The sequence below is a fragment of the Schistocerca americana genome, chromosome 3 (genome assembly GCF_021461395.2).
Source record: "Schistocerca americana isolate TAMUIC-IGC-003095 chromosome 3, iqSchAmer2.1, whole genome shotgun sequence".
NCBI lineage: Eukaryota > Metazoa > Arthropoda > Insecta > Orthoptera > Acrididae > Schistocerca > Schistocerca americana.
The window spans coordinates 871,702,660-871,721,021 of record NC_060121.1 but is presented as its reverse complement, the minus strand read 5'-3'; the positions used below and the strand labels follow the sequence as shown (position 1 = coordinate 871,721,021).

General features: G+C 45.0%; 1 protein-coding gene across 2 annotated transcripts in view; it reads right to left on the bottom strand.

Moving 5' to 3' along the window:
- LOC124606872 (DNA polymerase subunit gamma-1, mitochondrial) overlaps positions 1–18,362 on the bottom strand; it is a 145,329-nt gene that overhangs the window by 28,275 nt on the left and 98,692 nt on the right. For both annotated transcript variants that reach the window (XM_047138960.1, XM_047138961.1), the window contains exon 9: positions 14,599–14,910. In XM_047138960.1, the coding sequence (XP_046994916.1) occupies positions 14,599–14,910 (312 nt within the window). The remainder of the gene's footprint in view (positions 1–14,598; positions 14,911–18,362) is intronic.

The window sequence follows — 18,362 nt, the reverse complement described above, 5'->3', positions numbered from 1 at the left end:
TCTTTCAATCCATGATTTCTTTCAGGCACTCCTACTAACCTTATTCCTTCATTCAATAAGCAAGCTAGGAAACAAAACGCAGTACAGGAAGGAGTGGAGAGATGGTATGGTGGGGAGGGGAGATAAGCGGGTGGCCAGCTTGCCCCTGTGTGCATGCAGAACACCTGCTAACTGCACACGTGCAAGTGCACCGCACACGTGCAGGATTCCTGCCCGCCCCTGCTCTAAGCTATGCTAATCAACTTCCTTCAATACAACCATGTCTAATAACAGCTAAATACCCATGGACAAAGGATTTATCTGTAATGATACTTGAAAAGACAGTTGGGCATCATGCTTTACTTTTAACTATTGGTACATGATGTGTATATTTCTATTTTCGTGTAACCTTGATTTACTTTGAAGGATATGATCGGAACTGGTTTGAACAAGTACTCAACATAGGAAATGTGCAGATATGCTGCATAAGTAGTGGGAATTATTTCCAGAAAAGTGAAACTTCGGTGCTAGGAAGGAGATCATACAACACTGTAATGCCTGCACAAGGCCTGCTTTTAGTGGAGGCTGCCACAAATGCATTTCCATAAATCATTTGTCAAGGCAGCCCTCCAGCTTTCCTTTCTCAGAGTCAGCAAACCCTATGATTTTATGGACTCAAAAACAGTTGCAAAAGTTTGCTACATTCTTCACTCACTGAAGAATAGATCTGATGTAGGCAGAGAACAGAACATCTGCCTTTGACAAGGCAGCCAATAAACCATTTTCCACCAAGGTCCCTTCCTCAAAATCTACCTATCACCTCTACTTATTGGAGCCTAGGACATTCTGTTGAATTTCTCATCCTCTTTACAACTGTTAACAGTCTTAGGACAGCAGATCTGTGGGCTGCAATTAAAGTCCAGACCTTGATGTAGTCCATGTTACCAGAACATAAAGGTACATAATGCCACCTTACTTTTGATGACAGGATGAAATCTAACACACTGTGCAGAGTTGAAAAGCATTGCTGGTGAACTGAGAGAAGAAAGAAATTTGAACCAGGACTAATAGCTTGCAGCACTGGATGAATAACACACAACTTTTGACCAATGACCCAAAACTGATGAAAACTGCAATCTCAGAAGGTACAAAAGATCGGAGACTCGAACGATTAAAATGGGCTGCAGTCACAGGAAGTGTACCACATACCACAGACCTTATGTTGTATCGTTCACTGGTGGGCTTGCTAGGAGGATTGGTGAGCAGTCACTGCATTGAGTTGCTGTGACCCACTGCCTATCACATTTATGAGGGCTCAGTTGCAGAATGTGCGTTGTGCCCCATTCTGAGCCAACAGGCCTCAGAATGACCATGTAGGAACTTTCACTTTTCACTGGAGACCAAACTACTCTTCCTTAAGCTACTTGATGAATATTTGCAAGGTGTTACTGCAACTGCATTTATGGGCTTGTATGGAGTAATGAACACAATATCCCTCACCAGGGCCAAATGATTCTGTGATGTACTCAACAAATGCTTAATTGTCTTATTTAAAGGAAAATACAAATTAATAATGCATTTCTTTGTCTTAGCGTATATGGTTCTCTGATTTCATCCATTAGATATGGTTTGTGAATGCCTGCAACTGTGAAAATGATAAGTTTCTTTATAAATAACTTTCCTACTACCAGGCACATTTTTAAATTTATATTTGACATGACGGTTTTGGGAAATTACTCACTTTCAAGTGTGTTTGCCTGTATACTACGTCATTTTTCATAATTTTTCTTTTTCCATAGTTTTTAATAAAAATGGATAGTACAAAGAGGAAAACACACTTGAAAATGGGAATCGTTTCCTGGAACATATTGTGTAAAATATATGTAGAAGAAAATTTGGATTGGTAGCAGGAAACTTATTTATAAACAAACACACTGTATATGGTTCTCTGCTACCCACATTTTCTTTGTATAATCTACTTCTACTTTTCACTATTGTTCATTTACCTCCAACATTTGGGTACCCAGAAATTATTAATATTTCTGGCAGGACACGATGGTTCCAACATACCAGTAATTTAAGGGGCCCACTACAGTAGCCACTATAACACATTGCAGAAGAGTGCCCCATAAGAACACAACCAAGCAGTGCTGTGAACATCTGATCGTGAACGAGACAACTAGCACACTCTAAATATTTTGTCAAAAATTATTACATTTATTAGTGTTATTTAATTTAATTGTAACAGCTAAACAAAAATTCTTAAAGTACTGTGTAATTTCTCTGTGTTGCTAATAACTGTTCAGTATCTCTTAAGCAGAGGATGCTTACACAACAGAACTGAGACTGCATTGTTTGTCAATGACAGAAGATAAGTAATTCATCATCTTAGTTTTCTTAGTTGATACAAACTTAATGGGGCAGTGTATGTTTGGCGAGAGGTTTGGGAGAGCGCATGCAGCTAAGAGATCGCTAATAGCGCTTCCAAACTAGTTACAAGAAACAAGTGTGTTCCACTACACACTATCATTTTCATGTCCCAAACGTCTACCTCACTCTAGACCCACATCATAATGTCTTGAGTAAGCTGCCATTAAGTGAATAAATACACATGGTGTTATCGCCAATTGTAAATATGGGCAGCAAAGAGTAAATGTCTGCAATCTTACAAATAGACTGTGTTTCCTTCTGTGTGCAATCTTACATATAGACTGTGTTTCCTTCTGTGGAAGGAAACGGCCTGACAGAAGTGTGCTAGCAATACTAAATTATAACATTAAATTAGATTGTCAGCATGTATACTGACTGAATAGATGATCTGTCCTTGATGTCTAGTTACAGTCAGATACAGGTTGAAACTGCTGTGGTTCTTGGCCTACTGATGCTTATCACTGGTGACATGTCCGACAAACCTCTTGGGTCCGACAGACTAGTATTTCATGGATAATCTTGCTGGATGTCCTCTTACTTGTGAGGTCTTGGGATGTTAGTACACTGGTTTGGATGAAGGAATAATTGACAACAGTGAACTGAAGAAACTCAGACAACTGTCTCCACAGAATGTTTCACTCTGCAGCAATGTGTGCACTCATTTTGAAACTTCCTGCCACACAGAGTGGCTTGGCGGTTTGAGACGCCTAGTCACAGAGTGCGTGGCCCTTCCCACCGGAGCTTCGAGTCCTCCCTCAGGCACGGCTGTGTGTGATGTTCTTAGCATAAGTTACTTTAAGTAGTGTGTAAGTCTAGGGACCAATGATCTTAGCAGTTTGGTACCTCAGGAATTCACTCACATTTAAACATTTTGAAACTTCCTGGCTGCCCATGTCAGAAATTGAATCCAGAGTGCTAGACTCTCAAAGGATGCAGGAGAGCTTCTGTGAAGTTTGGAAGGTAGCAGATACTGTACTTGTGGAAGTAAAGCTGTGAGGGTGGACTGTGAGTTGCACATGGATAGTTCAGTCAGTGAGAGGATTGCTTCTGAAAGGCAAGGTTCCAGCTTCATGGCCCATCTGACAGTTTTAATCTGCCAGAAATATTCAGTAAACTGTGAAAGATCTACGTCTGTGTGGTGTCACCACCAGACACCACACTTGCTAGGTGGTAGCCTTTAAATCGGCCGCGGTCCGTTAGTATACGTCGGACCCGCGTGTCGCCACTGTCAGTGATTGCAGACCGAGCGCCGCCACACGGCAGGTCTAGAGAGACTTCCTAGCACACGCCCCAGTTGTACAGCCGACTTTGCTAGCGATGGTTCACTGACAAAATATGCTCTCATTTGCCGAGACGACTGTTAGCATAGCCTTCAGCTACGTCATTTGCTACGACCTAGCAAGGCGCCATTATCAATTGCTATTTATCTTGTGATGCATGTACCATCAGACCGATGTTCACCAATTATGGATTAAAGTTAAGTATTCCAGAAGCTACATACTATTTTTGCTACTATAAAGACCTTGTCCTGTTCCAGACCTCACGCCATCCTGCGTGAGCTTAAACGCGTGCCCTTCGGCCTCCCGTCCTAGTGGATTGGCTGTCTTGCCAGTCCACAAAAGTTGGCGACGAGGATGGGATTTTGCGTTCGTCTTGATATTGCCCTGATTTACTTGTGTCATGGCTTCGCCACAATCTCCAGATGTACTGTCCGAATTTTATCGCTTGCAGAATCAGCAGACGCAGGCCTTATTGGATGCACTTGGACAGCTCGTCCAGGGTCAACGTGCAATGCAAAACGATGCGGCAGCCGCCGCTCCACCGCTACCGCAGCCACAACATGCAGTTGCACCACCTTTTCGTCCTTTTGATGCGGCACTGGAAAGCTGGACGGAGTGGTCACGCCAATTTGGATTCCATCTCGCCGCCTACAGAATTCAAGGTAATGAGCGGCAGCCTTTTTTGTTAGCATCCGTAGGCATCCAGACGTACCGTGTGATAGTGAAATTATTTCCCCGACGCGACGTCGCAACTCTGTCCTACGACGAAATTTTGTCTGCATTAGATACATATTTCAAAGAATCAGTCAATGTAGTTGCCAAACGGTATACGTTCTTTCGTACAAAACGTACGGCCGGTCAGACTAATCGGGCGTGGGTTGCAACCTTGCAAGGCCTTACTAGGGATTGTGCTTTTGAGTGTCAATGTGGACTCCCTTATTCAGATACTATGGTACGTGATGCAATTGCACAGAACGTTTCTGATGTTCGTATAAGGGAACAGATTTTAAAACTAGTCAATCCCTCCCTTCAACAAGTGATAGACATATTGGATCGACAGGACACACTTGACTTTGCACAGGAATCATTTGCAACTTCACCGGCCGTGTGTCACATTAACCGGCCCGCCGGGGGCGCTGCACGGAACAGTGAACAGTCCTCGCGCCCGGCCGCGCCAAAGCCGCCAAGCTCTCAGCCACGTGTGCCGCACAAGCAAGCAAATGCAGTGCTAAAATCATGCCCGCGGTGTGCTATTAGACATTTGCGTGAGAATTGCCCGTCACGCCAGGCTATTTGCTTTTTCTGTAATAAAAAAGGACATGTTCAAAGTGTTTGCCAGAAAAAGCTCAGAACGGACACTCACAACCATTCCAGGCCCTTTTCTTCGCGCCGGAATCAGAATTGAACCCAGAATACACAGGCTCGTGAACCTTCGCCCATGGAAATTCATGTAGTTCATTCCACTCCGCCCAGTGTCACTCTCTCTAACAGTGACTGTGTTCGTCCCACAACTAGTGTGCGATGACATCGTCGGAAATCCCGTCAAGTCACAAGTGATTCTGTACCAGTGTCAGTTCACGTTGCACGAGACAGTCGCTCTTGTCGTCAGCAGGACAATAAACTTTTTGTAGATTTGGACATTAATGGCAACGTGATACCATTCCAGCTCGACACCGGAGCTGCAGTTTCCGTGATCAATCACGACACGTACAAACAGCTGGGCACACCTCCGTTGCGTGCCGCAAATATTAAGCTCAGTAATTATTCAGGACAAGCAATCCCTGTGTTAGGACAGTGCAGCCTTCTTGCAACATACAAAGGGCAAACAAAACTTGTGTCATTGTACGTCCTTCGTTCTTCTTCTGCAGTGAACTTGTTTGGTTTGGATTTATTTCAGTTGTTTAACTTGTCTATAGTCAATCAGGTCCTACCAGTGAACCAGACTGTGCCTTCAGACAGTGTTTCTCGTCTATGTGAAGAGTTTGCAGACATTTTTGCACCGGGCCTTGGTTGCGCTAAGAACTATAAAGCACATTTGGAACTGAAAGTAAACGGGCAACCGAAATTTTTCAGAGTGCGCAATGTTCCCCAAGCATTGCGTGATGAGGTCGCAAGAACATTACACGGTTTGGAATCACAAGGTGTGATTGAACGTGTGCAGGCTTCTCTCTGGGCATCACCCTTAGCAATTTTGCAAAATTCTTCCGGAAAATTGAGACTTTGCGTGGACTTCAAGGCAACAGTGAATCCCCAACTAGTGACTGCAACTTTTCCTTTGCCCCGCCCGGAAGATCTTTTTGACGAACTGCGCCCGGGTAAATATTTTTCGAAGTTGGACCTAGCAGATGCGTACTTGCGAATACTGGTGGACGAAGAATCCCAGCGCGTTTTGGTGGTTAACACGCATCTTGGTTTGTATCGATTCAAACGACTGCCATTCGGGTGTGCATCCGCCCCTGCATTGTTTCGGCAATATTTACAAACTGTTTGTGCGTCGGTCCCTACTGCAGCGAACTATCTGGACGATATTGTGATCTCCGGAAAGACAGAAGAACATTTAGCCAATCTGAGAACATTATTTCAGGTCTTGCGCCAAAATGGTCTTCGCTTGTGGAAGGACAAATGTGTGTTTTTTGCTCATGACTTGCCCTATCTGGGCCATGTACTCAATGCCCAAGGCATACATCCCAGTCCAGAGCACCTCCGTGCCATACAGGACTTGCCTTCGCCGCAGAATTTGAAGCAGCTACAGAGTGTGCTGGGAAAAATCAATTATTATCATCGCTATGTGCGCCACGCCTCTTCCATTTCAGCTCCGCTTCATCGCTTACGCCGTAAAGGTGTTCCGTTCGTCTGGACGACGGAATACGAACGCGCCTTTCGCCAGTTGAAATCGGCGTTGCTTTCCAATACTTGCCTTACGCCATTCGATCCCCAGAAACCCCTTTTGTTGATGGTGGATGCATCGGATTTCGGGATCGGTGCTGTGCTTGCGCACAAAGATGGATCGCATGATCGCCCTATTCCCTTTGCGTCCAAATTGCTCTCGTCTGCGCAAAGACATTTTTCACAGATCGAGGAAGAAGCATTGGCTCTCGTATTTGGTGTTACTAAGTTTCATGATTTCTTGTATGGTCGTCACTTTACCATCATCACAGACCACAAACCTTTGACATTGCTTTTTCATCCGAACAAGCCTGTACCTCCACGTACAGCGCAGAAATTCATTCGCTGGTCAATTTTCCTCTCGCAGTACCGCTATGATATCTTGTATCGGTCCACTGTTAAGCACGAAAACGCCGATGCGTTGTCCCGTTTGCCTGTTGCCGAGGACAGAGCATTCGATTCTTCCGAACTTGCTTGCATGTTCATTGATACGGAAACCGATGACGTGGTCGAATCGTTTCCGATTGATTTTCATCATGTAGCTACAGCCACAGCTGCTGACCCTGTCCTTGCTACCGTTCTGCGTTTTGTTGCTATGCAATGGCCCTTGTCAAAGTCACGGATCGAGGATCCGTTGGTTCGCCAATTTTTTGCTCACAAGGAGAGACTGTTTGTTCGACGTGGTGTTTTGCTGTTGTGTTCTGATAATGATCAGTCCAGGTTCGTGGTCCCACGTTCGTTACAGTCCTCTGTCTTACGGCTTCTCCACCAAGGACATTGGGGTATAGTGCGAACGAAATAACTTGCTCGTCAGCACTGTACTTGGTTCGGCATCGGTGCTGCGATTACAAAAATGTGCTCTTCTTGCGTGGCGTGTGCCGAACAACAATCCGCACCACCGCGGAAATTCTTTGCATGGCCAAAAGCCACTACCCCTTGTCAATGCTTACACATCGATTTTGCTGGTCCATTCTGGAATGCTCGATGGTTGGTTGTGGTAGATTCATTCAGTAATTTTCCTTTTGTTGTCCGGATGTCTTCCACAACGTCATCTGCCACCATCCAAGCGTTATCCGCTATCTTTTGCATTGAAGGTCTTCCACAGACTATTGTTTCCGACAATGGTCCACAATTCATGTCCGCAGAATTTCAGTCATTCTGCAAGGCCAATGGTATTCAACATCTGTCGTCCGCGCCATTTTTGCCACAGTCAAACGGAGCCGCTGAACGATTGGTCCAGACTTTCAAGTCCCAGATGTTGAAGTTGAAAAAGTCGCACTCTCGGGAGGATGCGTTGTTGCTCTTTTTGTCCTCATATCGCTCTCAGCCCCGAGATGGTCATTCTCCGGCTGTGTTGTTGCACGGTCGCCCTCATCGCACCTTGATGTCTTTGCTACATCCGCCGCATCAGGTTCCTGTTCAGTGGCAGACACCTGCTTTTGCCCCAGGCGACGTTGTATACTATCGCAACTATCAAGGTTCACGGCGTTAGCTCGCAGGGGGCATACTTCGCTGCCTCGGCCGCGCTATGTATCTGGTTTTGGGGGCCTCTGGTGAGGTGCGTCGGCATCTCAATCAGCTGCGCCTCTGTCGTCGCACGGGTTCTGCCGCTCCCCGTCTGCTTTCAGTGACGATGCCGTCCGGTCAGCACCCTGGGGACCCATCTACTGGCTCGCCTCAGCCCCAGGTGTTACCGACAATGCCTTACCTTTTGCCCCATGGTGACGCGCCGCCACCGCCGCCGCCTCCTGTTCTCCCGCCGGCGACGCCCGCAGTGGATGCGTCGCTGCAACCGCCGGGCGCCTCCCAGGGTCACGCGCCGCCGATCGCTTCCCGTGACCAGCTGTCCTCCGACATGGAACTCTTGCCCGCTCCGGACCACATGGCGTCTTCGCCCGTCGGGTGCCCCGACCCGATGGAGGTCGACCCTTCGGCCCCTCCTGTCTCTTTATGGGTGCATACACCGCATGTTGGCGTGCACCCTGGACTAGGTTTTCAGGCGTTTCCTAGCTCCCCTCGGACCGAATGGCAGGGTGCGGGTGGCACAGCCTCGTCTGTTGTTAGGCTCCCCACCTCGCCGCATACGTCAACATGGGGTCCTCCCCACGGCGGGCGGAAGGCTTATAACACAACCGTACGCCGTTTTGCGGGGGAGGAATGTGGTGTCACTGCCAGACACCACACTTGCTAGGTGGTAGCCTTTAAATCGGCCGCGGTCCGTTAGTATACGTCGGACCCGCGTGTCACCACTGTCAGTGATTGCAGACCGAGCGCCGCCACACGGCAGGTCTAGAGAGACTTCCTAGCACTCGCCCCAGTTGTACAACCGACTTTGCTAGCGATGGTTCACTGACAAAATATGCTCTCATTTGCCGAGACGACTGTTAGCATAGCCTTCAGCTACGTCATTTGCTACGACCTAGCAAGGCGCCATTATCAATTGCTATTTATCTTGTGATGCATGTACCGTCAGACCGATGTTCACCAATTATGGATTAAAGTTAAGTATTCCAGAAGCTACGTACTATTTTTGCTACTATAAAGACCTTGTCCTGTTCCAGACCTCACGCCATCCTACGTGAGCTTAAATGTGTGCCCTTCGGCCTCCCGTCCAGTGGATTGGCTGTCTTCCCAGTCCACAAAAGTCTGTACTACGGAATGTGCCTAATTGCCTGTGGTGGAATGCATGCCAAGCTATATCTGAACCCACACTTGCTACACGAATTTTGGTTAATGTAACATACTTGTTACAGTAACACAGCTTTCTCATTGTGCACTTAAAGGATTAATGACAAATACTGAGCAGCAGGAATGATCTTAGATCATGGTTGGGGGTTGGGTTGTGTTGGGATGGGGGATGGAGAGGGGCAGGAAGGATGAAGTGGGCTGGGGAGGGGGAGAGCGCCTAGTGGGACAGTGGAGAGCTGTCTGTGGGCTAGATAGGGGTGCAGATAGATGAGGTAAGTGGCAGACAGTGGCATGCGATATCATAGACTAGAGCATGAGATAACACACACAACTAGCTGATGTGGAGAGACAAATGGGACGAGGGTACTGAGGCAGGGGATGGTGTGTGTAGACACACACACACACACACACACACACACACACACACTATTGGGTGGGGGTTGGGGAGCAGTGAGTTAGCTTAAGTTTATTTCAGGACAATTACAGGAGTGAAAGGTGTTTTGTAAGGATAGATCCCATCTGTGCAACTCAGCAAAGCTGGTGGTGGTGGGGAGGATCCACATGGCAAAGGCTGTGAAGCACCCACTGAAATCTTGCATGTTGTGTTCTGCTGCACGTTGCATCACTGGGTGGTCCATCTCGTTTTTGGCAACAGTTTGGTGGTGGTCATTCGTTCTAGTTGATGGTTGGTTGATTGTCATACCAATGTAAAACACTGTGCAGTGTTTTCAGCAGAGCTGGTGTGTAACATGTCTGCTTTCACAGGTAGCCCAGCCTCTGATGGGGTAGGGTAAGCCAGTGACAGATCTGGAGTAGGTAGTGCTGGGTGGGTGGATTTGGCAGGTCTTGCACTTGGGTCTTCCACAGGGACATGATCCCTGTGACAGGGGATTGGGGTTGGGAGGGGCACAGGGATGGAGGTTGGGTGTGCGGCGGAACACCGCCCTAGGCGGGACTGCAAGTATTTTGGATGCCCCTATCAACAATTCAGCACTTCTACATAAGAATTTGGCAATTCTCAACAACAACCTTCCATGTATTATTTTTGAGTTTCGAATACAAACATATGTGAAAGGCTTACACGGAGACATAAAGTGATCATGTATGCAACAACAGACAATCTATAAATATTATGATGATTAGTAAAAAACCAAGCTACTGAAACTCTATGGTTTGTGTATCTTAGCTTCATACATCCAGATTTGTCATCTAGACTAGCACTGTGGGACAGTACCTAAAATGTAAACGGTTTTTATTTTGCAGAAGAGAGCCATGTGTAGTGTACACCTGACCCATTTAGATGGACCCTACAGTTCTCAACCCTATGGCACAAGTCCAGGAAGTCGCAGCCTAGCTTGTCACACAACCTTCCAAGTTTCTGGTTCAGTCCTTCCACTCGACTCAGAATCAAGGGGACAATGTTGCAAATTGTGAGCTTCACTGAAACTCCGTTCACAGGCCAGTCTTCTCAACCTTCCGTCCCAGTTGCTGGAATGACACATGTATGACCTCTGAGACCAGATGACAGGCATTGTTTGTTCCAATATGCTCCTCGGTATGCAGTTGGTTGCACCCTTTTCCCTCAATGGCTGCTGGAACAGCCTCTTCAACATGTTGAATGAGGCCTCCAGGCACACATATTGAGTGCACCTGGTGTACTTTCCTGTCCCTTGCTGCCATTTCCCTAATGGGTACCACCATTCACAGTATGTTTGAACTGCCGATGATTAATAGACCCTTACCCTTTTGTATTTGCCTCCTCATGACACTGGACGAAATAGTTTCCCCAAAACAGGTGAAGTGCATCCCGCTAGCTCAGTTTAAGATTCAGTGAAAGATAGCATCTCGAAATTGTTGGTTGGACAGTGTATATGTGAAAAGGTATTTTGTTTTGCATAAGAGAACCATGAAGGATTGTAGTCTTTTGCCCTTTGCTACAATTCTGCATGGCTCTCTTCTGCAAAAGAAAAACCCTTTCCATTTTTGGTATTGTCCCACAGTGCTACTCTAGATGCTAAAGGTCTGTTGTCCTTTGCTGCAATTCTGCTGCTACTTAGGTGGCTGACTGTTCATGGGGTGCACACAGCGGCACAAGGGTCATTTAGATTACATAACTCTCCATCCAACCCAGGTACCGATAGTGTAAGAAGCCCACGAGCATCAGTGTATGATTAAAGGAAATGCCTCCCACAGGTAAGACTATTAAAATCCTAGTGGTAAACTGCCGAAGCATTTGCAACAAAGTGCCAGAGTTCAGTGCTCCTGAAAAGCAATGAAGCTCACATAATATTAGGTACAGAATGTTGGTTAAAACCTGAAATTGATAGCAGTGAGATTTTTGGGCAAAATTTAAGTGTATATCAAAAACGTAGGCTAATGGGAAACAGAGGTGGTGTATTTTTCACAGTAGGCAAAAAACTCAAATACACCAAGATAGAAATTGAAGCTGCAGATCCTTCCCACCAACACCAGCTTTTCTGAAATGCGCAGGTGGGAACTTTCCCTGCAATATATACTACGTTCCCATAACCCTACTGGCCTCAATCTATGTTAGTTGCTGTCCTCACCCATCCAGCCCCTTCCCTGCTCCCATTCCACCACGACACCCAGTCGTCCACCAGACTCCTCTCCTGATGTAACTGAAAACTTTAGAGAAAATCTCAGTTCACTTGTATGTAAGTTCCCCAATCATACTGTAATCATCAGTGTAGATTTTAATCATTCAACAGTTAATTGGGAAAAATTACAGTTTTGTTAGTGGTGCATGTGATAAGACATCCTGTGAAACTTTACTTAATGCCTTCTCTGAAAAGTACCTAGAACAGATAGTTTGGAACCCCACTCACGATAGCAAAATATTAGATCTAATGGCAATAAATACGGCTGACCTCTTTGAAGACATCCACATCGAAACTGGTATCAGTGACCATGATTCGGTTGTGACAACAATGATTACCAAAGTACAAAGGAGAACTAAAACAAGCAGAAAGATATATATGTTCAGTAAACTACACAAAAAATGAGTAGTGTCATAACTCAATGAGGAACTCGAAACTTCCAGCACTGGGTAGAGGCATGAAGAGGAACTCTGACTCAACTTTTAAAGAATAGTTGACCATGCATTGGATAGCTATGTACCCTGTAGAACAGTTCATAATGGGAGGGAGCCTCCGTGGTAGACAGTCACTGTAAAGAAACTTCTAAAGAAACAGAGACTACTGCATAACAGGTGTTAAACAAAGCATAAGACTGTATATAGAGAGATGCTGAATGAAACATGTCTTGTTGTTAAGAGAGCAAAGCATGAAGCCTCCAATGACTACTGTAGCAGAATACTGCCACATGATCTTTCACAAAACACAAAGAAATTCTGGTCATTTGTACAGGCTGTTTGTAGCCCCAAAGTTAGTGACCAGTACCTAACGAAGGAGACAGGAGCTGAAACTATGGGTAGCAAAGCAAAATCCGAAAAACTTATATCTATTTTCAAATGTTCCTTTACAAGGGAAAACCCATGAGAATTGTCCCAATTTAATCCTTGTACCACTGAAAAGACGAATGAAATCAGTATTAGTGTCAGTACCTATATCAAATCCCTAATACGCCTGGGCAGGGGCAGATACCCAGTTGTTGGGGAGGGGAGGTGTGGTGGTGGTGGTGGGGGGGGGGGGGGGGGGGGGAGTAGCGAGAAAAGAAGAAGAAGAAGAAGGAGAAGAAGACTGGGTGTCGTGGTGGAAAGGGAGCAGGGAAGGGGCTGGATGGGTGAGGACAGCAACTAACAAAGATTGAGGCCAGTAGGGTTATGGGAACGTAGTATATATTGAAGGGAAAGTTCCCACCTGCGCATTTCAGAAAAGCTGGTGTTGGTGGGAAGGAGCCATATGGCACAGGCTGTGAAGCAGTCGTTGAAATGAAGGATATCATGTTTGGCAGTGTGTTCAGCATATCAAACCTACTAACCACCGGCAATACATCCATTTCAACAGCTGCCACCCATTCCATACCCAGAAGTCCCTTCCATACAGCCTAGCCACCCGTGGCCGTCACATCTGCAGTGACGAGCAGTCCCTCTTGAAATATACACTGTAGCCTTTACTGACCGTAATCATCCTCCCAACCTCGTACAAAATCAAATAGCCCATGCCTTATCTTTCCAGTCTCCCACCACCTCCCAAGGTCCCACCATCTGGCCACAGAGGAGCATTCCCGTTGTAACTCAGTACCACCCAGGACTGGAGCAACTGAATTACATTCTCCACCAGGGTATCGATTACCTCTTGTCTTTCCCTGAAATGAGAAATGTTCTGCCCACCATCCTTCCCACCCCTCCCACAGTGGTATTCCGCCATCCACCGAACCTACACAATATACTCGTCCATCCTTACACAACCTCTGCTCCCAATCCCTTACCTCATGGCTCATACCCCTGTAATAGACCTAGATGCAAGACCTGTCCCATACATCCACCCACCACCACCACCACCACCACCACCACCTACTACTACTACTACTACTCCAATCCGGTCAGCAACATCACCTATCCCACCAAAGGCAGGGCTACCTATGAAACCAGTCATGTGGTCTACAAGCTAAGCTGCAACCACTGTGCTGTATTCTATGTAGGCATGACAGCCAACAAGCCTCTGTCTGCATGTATGGCCAGCAACAAACTGTGGCCAAGAAACAAGTGGACCACCTTGTTGCTGAACAAACTGCCAAATGTGATATCCTTCATTTAAATGACTGCCTCACAGCCTGTGCCATATGGATCCTTCCCACCAACACCAGCTTTTCTGAAATGTGCAGGTGGGAACCTTCTCTGCAGTACATCCTACGTTCCCGTAACCCTCCTGTCCTCGCCCATCCAGTCCCTTCCCCGTTCCCATTCCAGAACTACACAGCTAGTATCCCACCACCACACCCAGTCTTCCCCCCCCCCCCCCCACCTCTCCTTTTCCACGACTTCCTCCCCACCTCCCCAACTCTCCCCAGCCCTCTGCCTAACCTGCAACATTTCACTGTCTGCCATCCCCATCATACTACCCATTCCCCTGCCCACCCCAGCCTCCTCCTTACCCCCACCCAGTCACCACTCCCATCATGCACTGGTGCTGCTGCTTGCAGTGTGGTTTCAGTTGCCTGAGATTGCAGTCATGTGTGTGAGTTGTGTTTGTGCGCGCGCACGTGTATATATATGTGTGTGTGTGTGTGTGTGTGTGTGTGTGTGTGTGTGTGTGTGTGTGTGAGTACATATTTTCACACTGCTAATGCATGTAAAATTACATGTCACAAACACAAACAGTTAAACAAGGGAACAATTGTGGCCTCCACAAACCTTGGCTTGGTCACGTGTTATGCCAGCTGCCTTGGCTGTGACACTGTGCATATCTGTACCATCTTTCTTTTTCCCGGCTAATGTCATCCAGCCAAGTGGTGTTCCACCGTGTATTCGTGTCTGAGCAGCATCTCCTAGCAGTGCGGCTATCCACAACTCCTGAGAATCCACATCTGCACCAACGATGCAGTAGCCTGGCGGAGCTCGCACCATTGCTCTCAGTTCTGATCCCACACGATCACTCCTTGCATTTGATGCAGTCATCCATGTTGGCTCCACTGCACGCCGAGTCAGTGTTCCACATACTATCACCTGAACAGTGTAAGGAGTGTTCTTAAACCAATGTACATGACATCTGTCCTTCAACCATCAAATCATCAGTGTACAATCTTATTTATCATAACAAAGAATTTAGGATAAGGTAATACAGCTCATTTGACTTGGAATTTTAGGCGTCTCCAAATAGATATCACTATGTACCATTTATTTAGGACATAACTAGTTTCAAGAGTTCACCTCTCATTCGCAATTGCAACAAAGATCACCTGTTGTGAGGTCACTAAGAAGAAATGTTACATGCCACTGTCATGCATAACCATCTCAGAGCATGTAGACTATCAACATGGTGACACACATAAACATCCAAGTGTCATTTCATAAGCAGTCTGTTTTTTGATTGGTTGGCTAGTGGGCAGTTCGAGTACCCCTGCTCATCAGTTGGCACTCTGACGTATACATGCACCACCACACTCTTATGTATACATGCACCATCATATGTAGCAATATTATGAAAAGGAAAATTGCCACTCACCATATAGTGGAGGTGTTGCGTCACAGATAGGCACTATCACATACGGATAATTCATATGCTCTTATATGTTTTTATGCAGCAACAATGTTTGAGGTTCACAACAAGTGACTTTCGTTATTTTTGATAATGAGAGGTGAAATCCTGAAACTAGTTCTATATTAAATAAATGGTATAATGGTAGTAATTCGGAAATTTTGTTTTATGAAATTTCCATGTCAGGTCAATGTGCGACTTTTACACCTTGCAAAATCTAAACATACTACCCATATTTTCCACATTTATTACAGTAACATCATTACTCATACAAAAATAAAACAGAAAAACAAATACAAATTATGGCACTAAAATCAAAAAATGTGGGAAACAACTCTGTCTGTTAAAAATATTGATTCATCACGAGCAAAAATGATTTAAATCACTTTCAAATAATTTGTTAATACCACAGAGGATTTCTTATTATTTGGTAGCGAGTTAAGATGTTGGTGTTTGTGCATTTTACACCTTTTTGTATTAGAGACAAATTCTTTAGGTTACAGTGTAGGTCACATTTATTTCTTGTATTATTATGTTAGTATGTTTCATTTGTTTCATCATAAGAAGGGTTGTCAGGTATGAAAGTCATAATAGAAAAGATACAGTGTGAGGTAGTGGTTGGTATCCTTACTTGCTTAAAATGACTATGGCAAAACATTTTTTGAAACATTCCACACACAACTCTAGTAAGTGTCAAACTTTTTTATGGCAATGAATTGCTCCAGAAGATGATTCCATAACTAATAAGTAAATGGAAAAACTGGTACACTTTGAAACACTGATACCTTCAATATTGGAAGTGATCTTTCCTGCCCTTCCCAATTATTAGTTTTGTTTCACAAGTTTAGGTTAAAGTTTAGAATTCCATCAAAACTGAAGTAACTGGGTATAGAATACTAACTCCTAGATGGCAAGGTCTACTGAGAGGAAACCATTCCAGTATTCATCTAAAATAATTTATAAAATAACAACAAATGCAAAACAAGATGGCTGGAAAGTGACATGAACTTAACTCTTCCAAAACAATAAACCAGAATCTTAAGTGCTGTATTACTTCATTTAAGCACTTGGATATATTAATTTGATGTTAACATCTTATTTATCAGTGTAGCACTTATAAATTTCTTAGCATAAATGGCACTAGTTGGAGAATTACCTAACTTCGTTACTGAGGTATGAGTTTTTCAGAATGAATATTTGGAAGAGTTGCAAAGTGGCAAGGGGAAGCCTCTTTTTTTTTTTTTTTTTTTTTTTTTTTTACCATCGGTGGCAAACCTTTACACAGAGGACCGACAGAAGCCACCACTAGCTGCTGTTTTGAGATTGTGGTTTTAGTAATTACCTGATGACATCTTCACATTGAGGCTACATGGTGAGGAACAATTACTGAAAGTTTTTTAACATCATGAGGCAACTCACAGTGCAGAGCAAACTACTGTCCATCACAAAGTGGTCTCCTGATGGTGGCTGGGTTGTGTCCAGATCTGGCACTGTTTCTCAGGCAAGGCTGTCTGTGGCTGTTGGCCAAAGGGCTACCACAATACTTCTAACAAACAAATTTGAGGCACTGACTTCCACTGATATTGAGAAAGAGCCCGTGGGATCCCACCTCCCCTCTGTTAAGGTCAGGCACCTATTGAAGCAAAAGAAGGGTCTGTTTGTTGTAGGCAGTTCAAATTTTAGGTGTGGATGGGGGTCTGTCTTAGAGAAATGTTGTCATGGAAGAGGACCATCTCAGCAAGCAGTCACTTTGTACATCAAGAGATATCATCTTCCATCTGAAAGTGACTGTTCCAGGAACTATTGAGAGCACAAGTTGCAGTCAGCTATAGATCATCACTGATTGTGGCACCAATAATATCTGTTGTTTGGGATATGACATCATTGTTGTTTCTCTGGAGAGAGTGATGGAAATGGTGCTGACAGGTGGCTTCACTCAGAATGGGGTTTTAGCAGCATCATTCTGAAGACTTACGAAGGCCCTCTTGTCAGGAATTGTGTGGAGAGTCTAAAGAGACTTCACTAGTTCTGCTATGAGCTCTGATGTTGATTTCTCAACCTACACTACACTTGAAAAGTCATCATGGATAGGTTTGGCATGCAGTATACATTGGAAATGGGCATGCATGTTGCAGTGTGTGCATGAAATGTGAATATTTTTAAGAGTTAAGAGAAACACCGAGACCTCTAGTAGAAAAACCCGCAGAAGACAAAGCAACTACTGTAACAGATCAGGATGCAGATGTGGAGAATGAGGCTCTTAAAATATTAGTTGTTAATTGCCCAGCTAGCCAAGCATATTAAGGTACCTGCTCCTGGGATACAAGGTAGCATGCTGATCGTGAATCGAATCCACCTGCCGGATTAATCACGAGGGCCAGATGTGCTGGCAAGCCTTTTAGGTGGTTTCCCACATCTGAACAGGTAAATACTGGGCTCGTACCTATGTCTCACCTCAGACAGATGCTATACAAACATTTAGAAAACATTCTCACACTTGAACATGATGTACACTAGACACAGCCAGATAGGGTACACAGATTCCATTCCGGGAGAAGTGACGGGGTCAGGAATGGCATATGGCTACCCATTACAACTAACATTATCACATCCGAAATAACATGCCAAGCTTGTGGAAGCATAGGAAAACACCAGGAAGAAGAAGAATTGTTGGAGCATTCACAACAATGTCCAAGAACCTTCTAAATATCATTTACCCCGACCCCATATTTAGAACTGAGACTTGGTTCAAATCCACTTTAGAGAGTAGAGAAATTTTTATCGACATGTGAAATGTATATAGGAAAAATAGTAACAATATTATGAACAGGATAGTTGCTACTCACCATATAGCAGAGATGCTGAGTAGCAGATAGGCACTACAAAAATAAGCCACTACAAAAATACTGTCACACAAAAA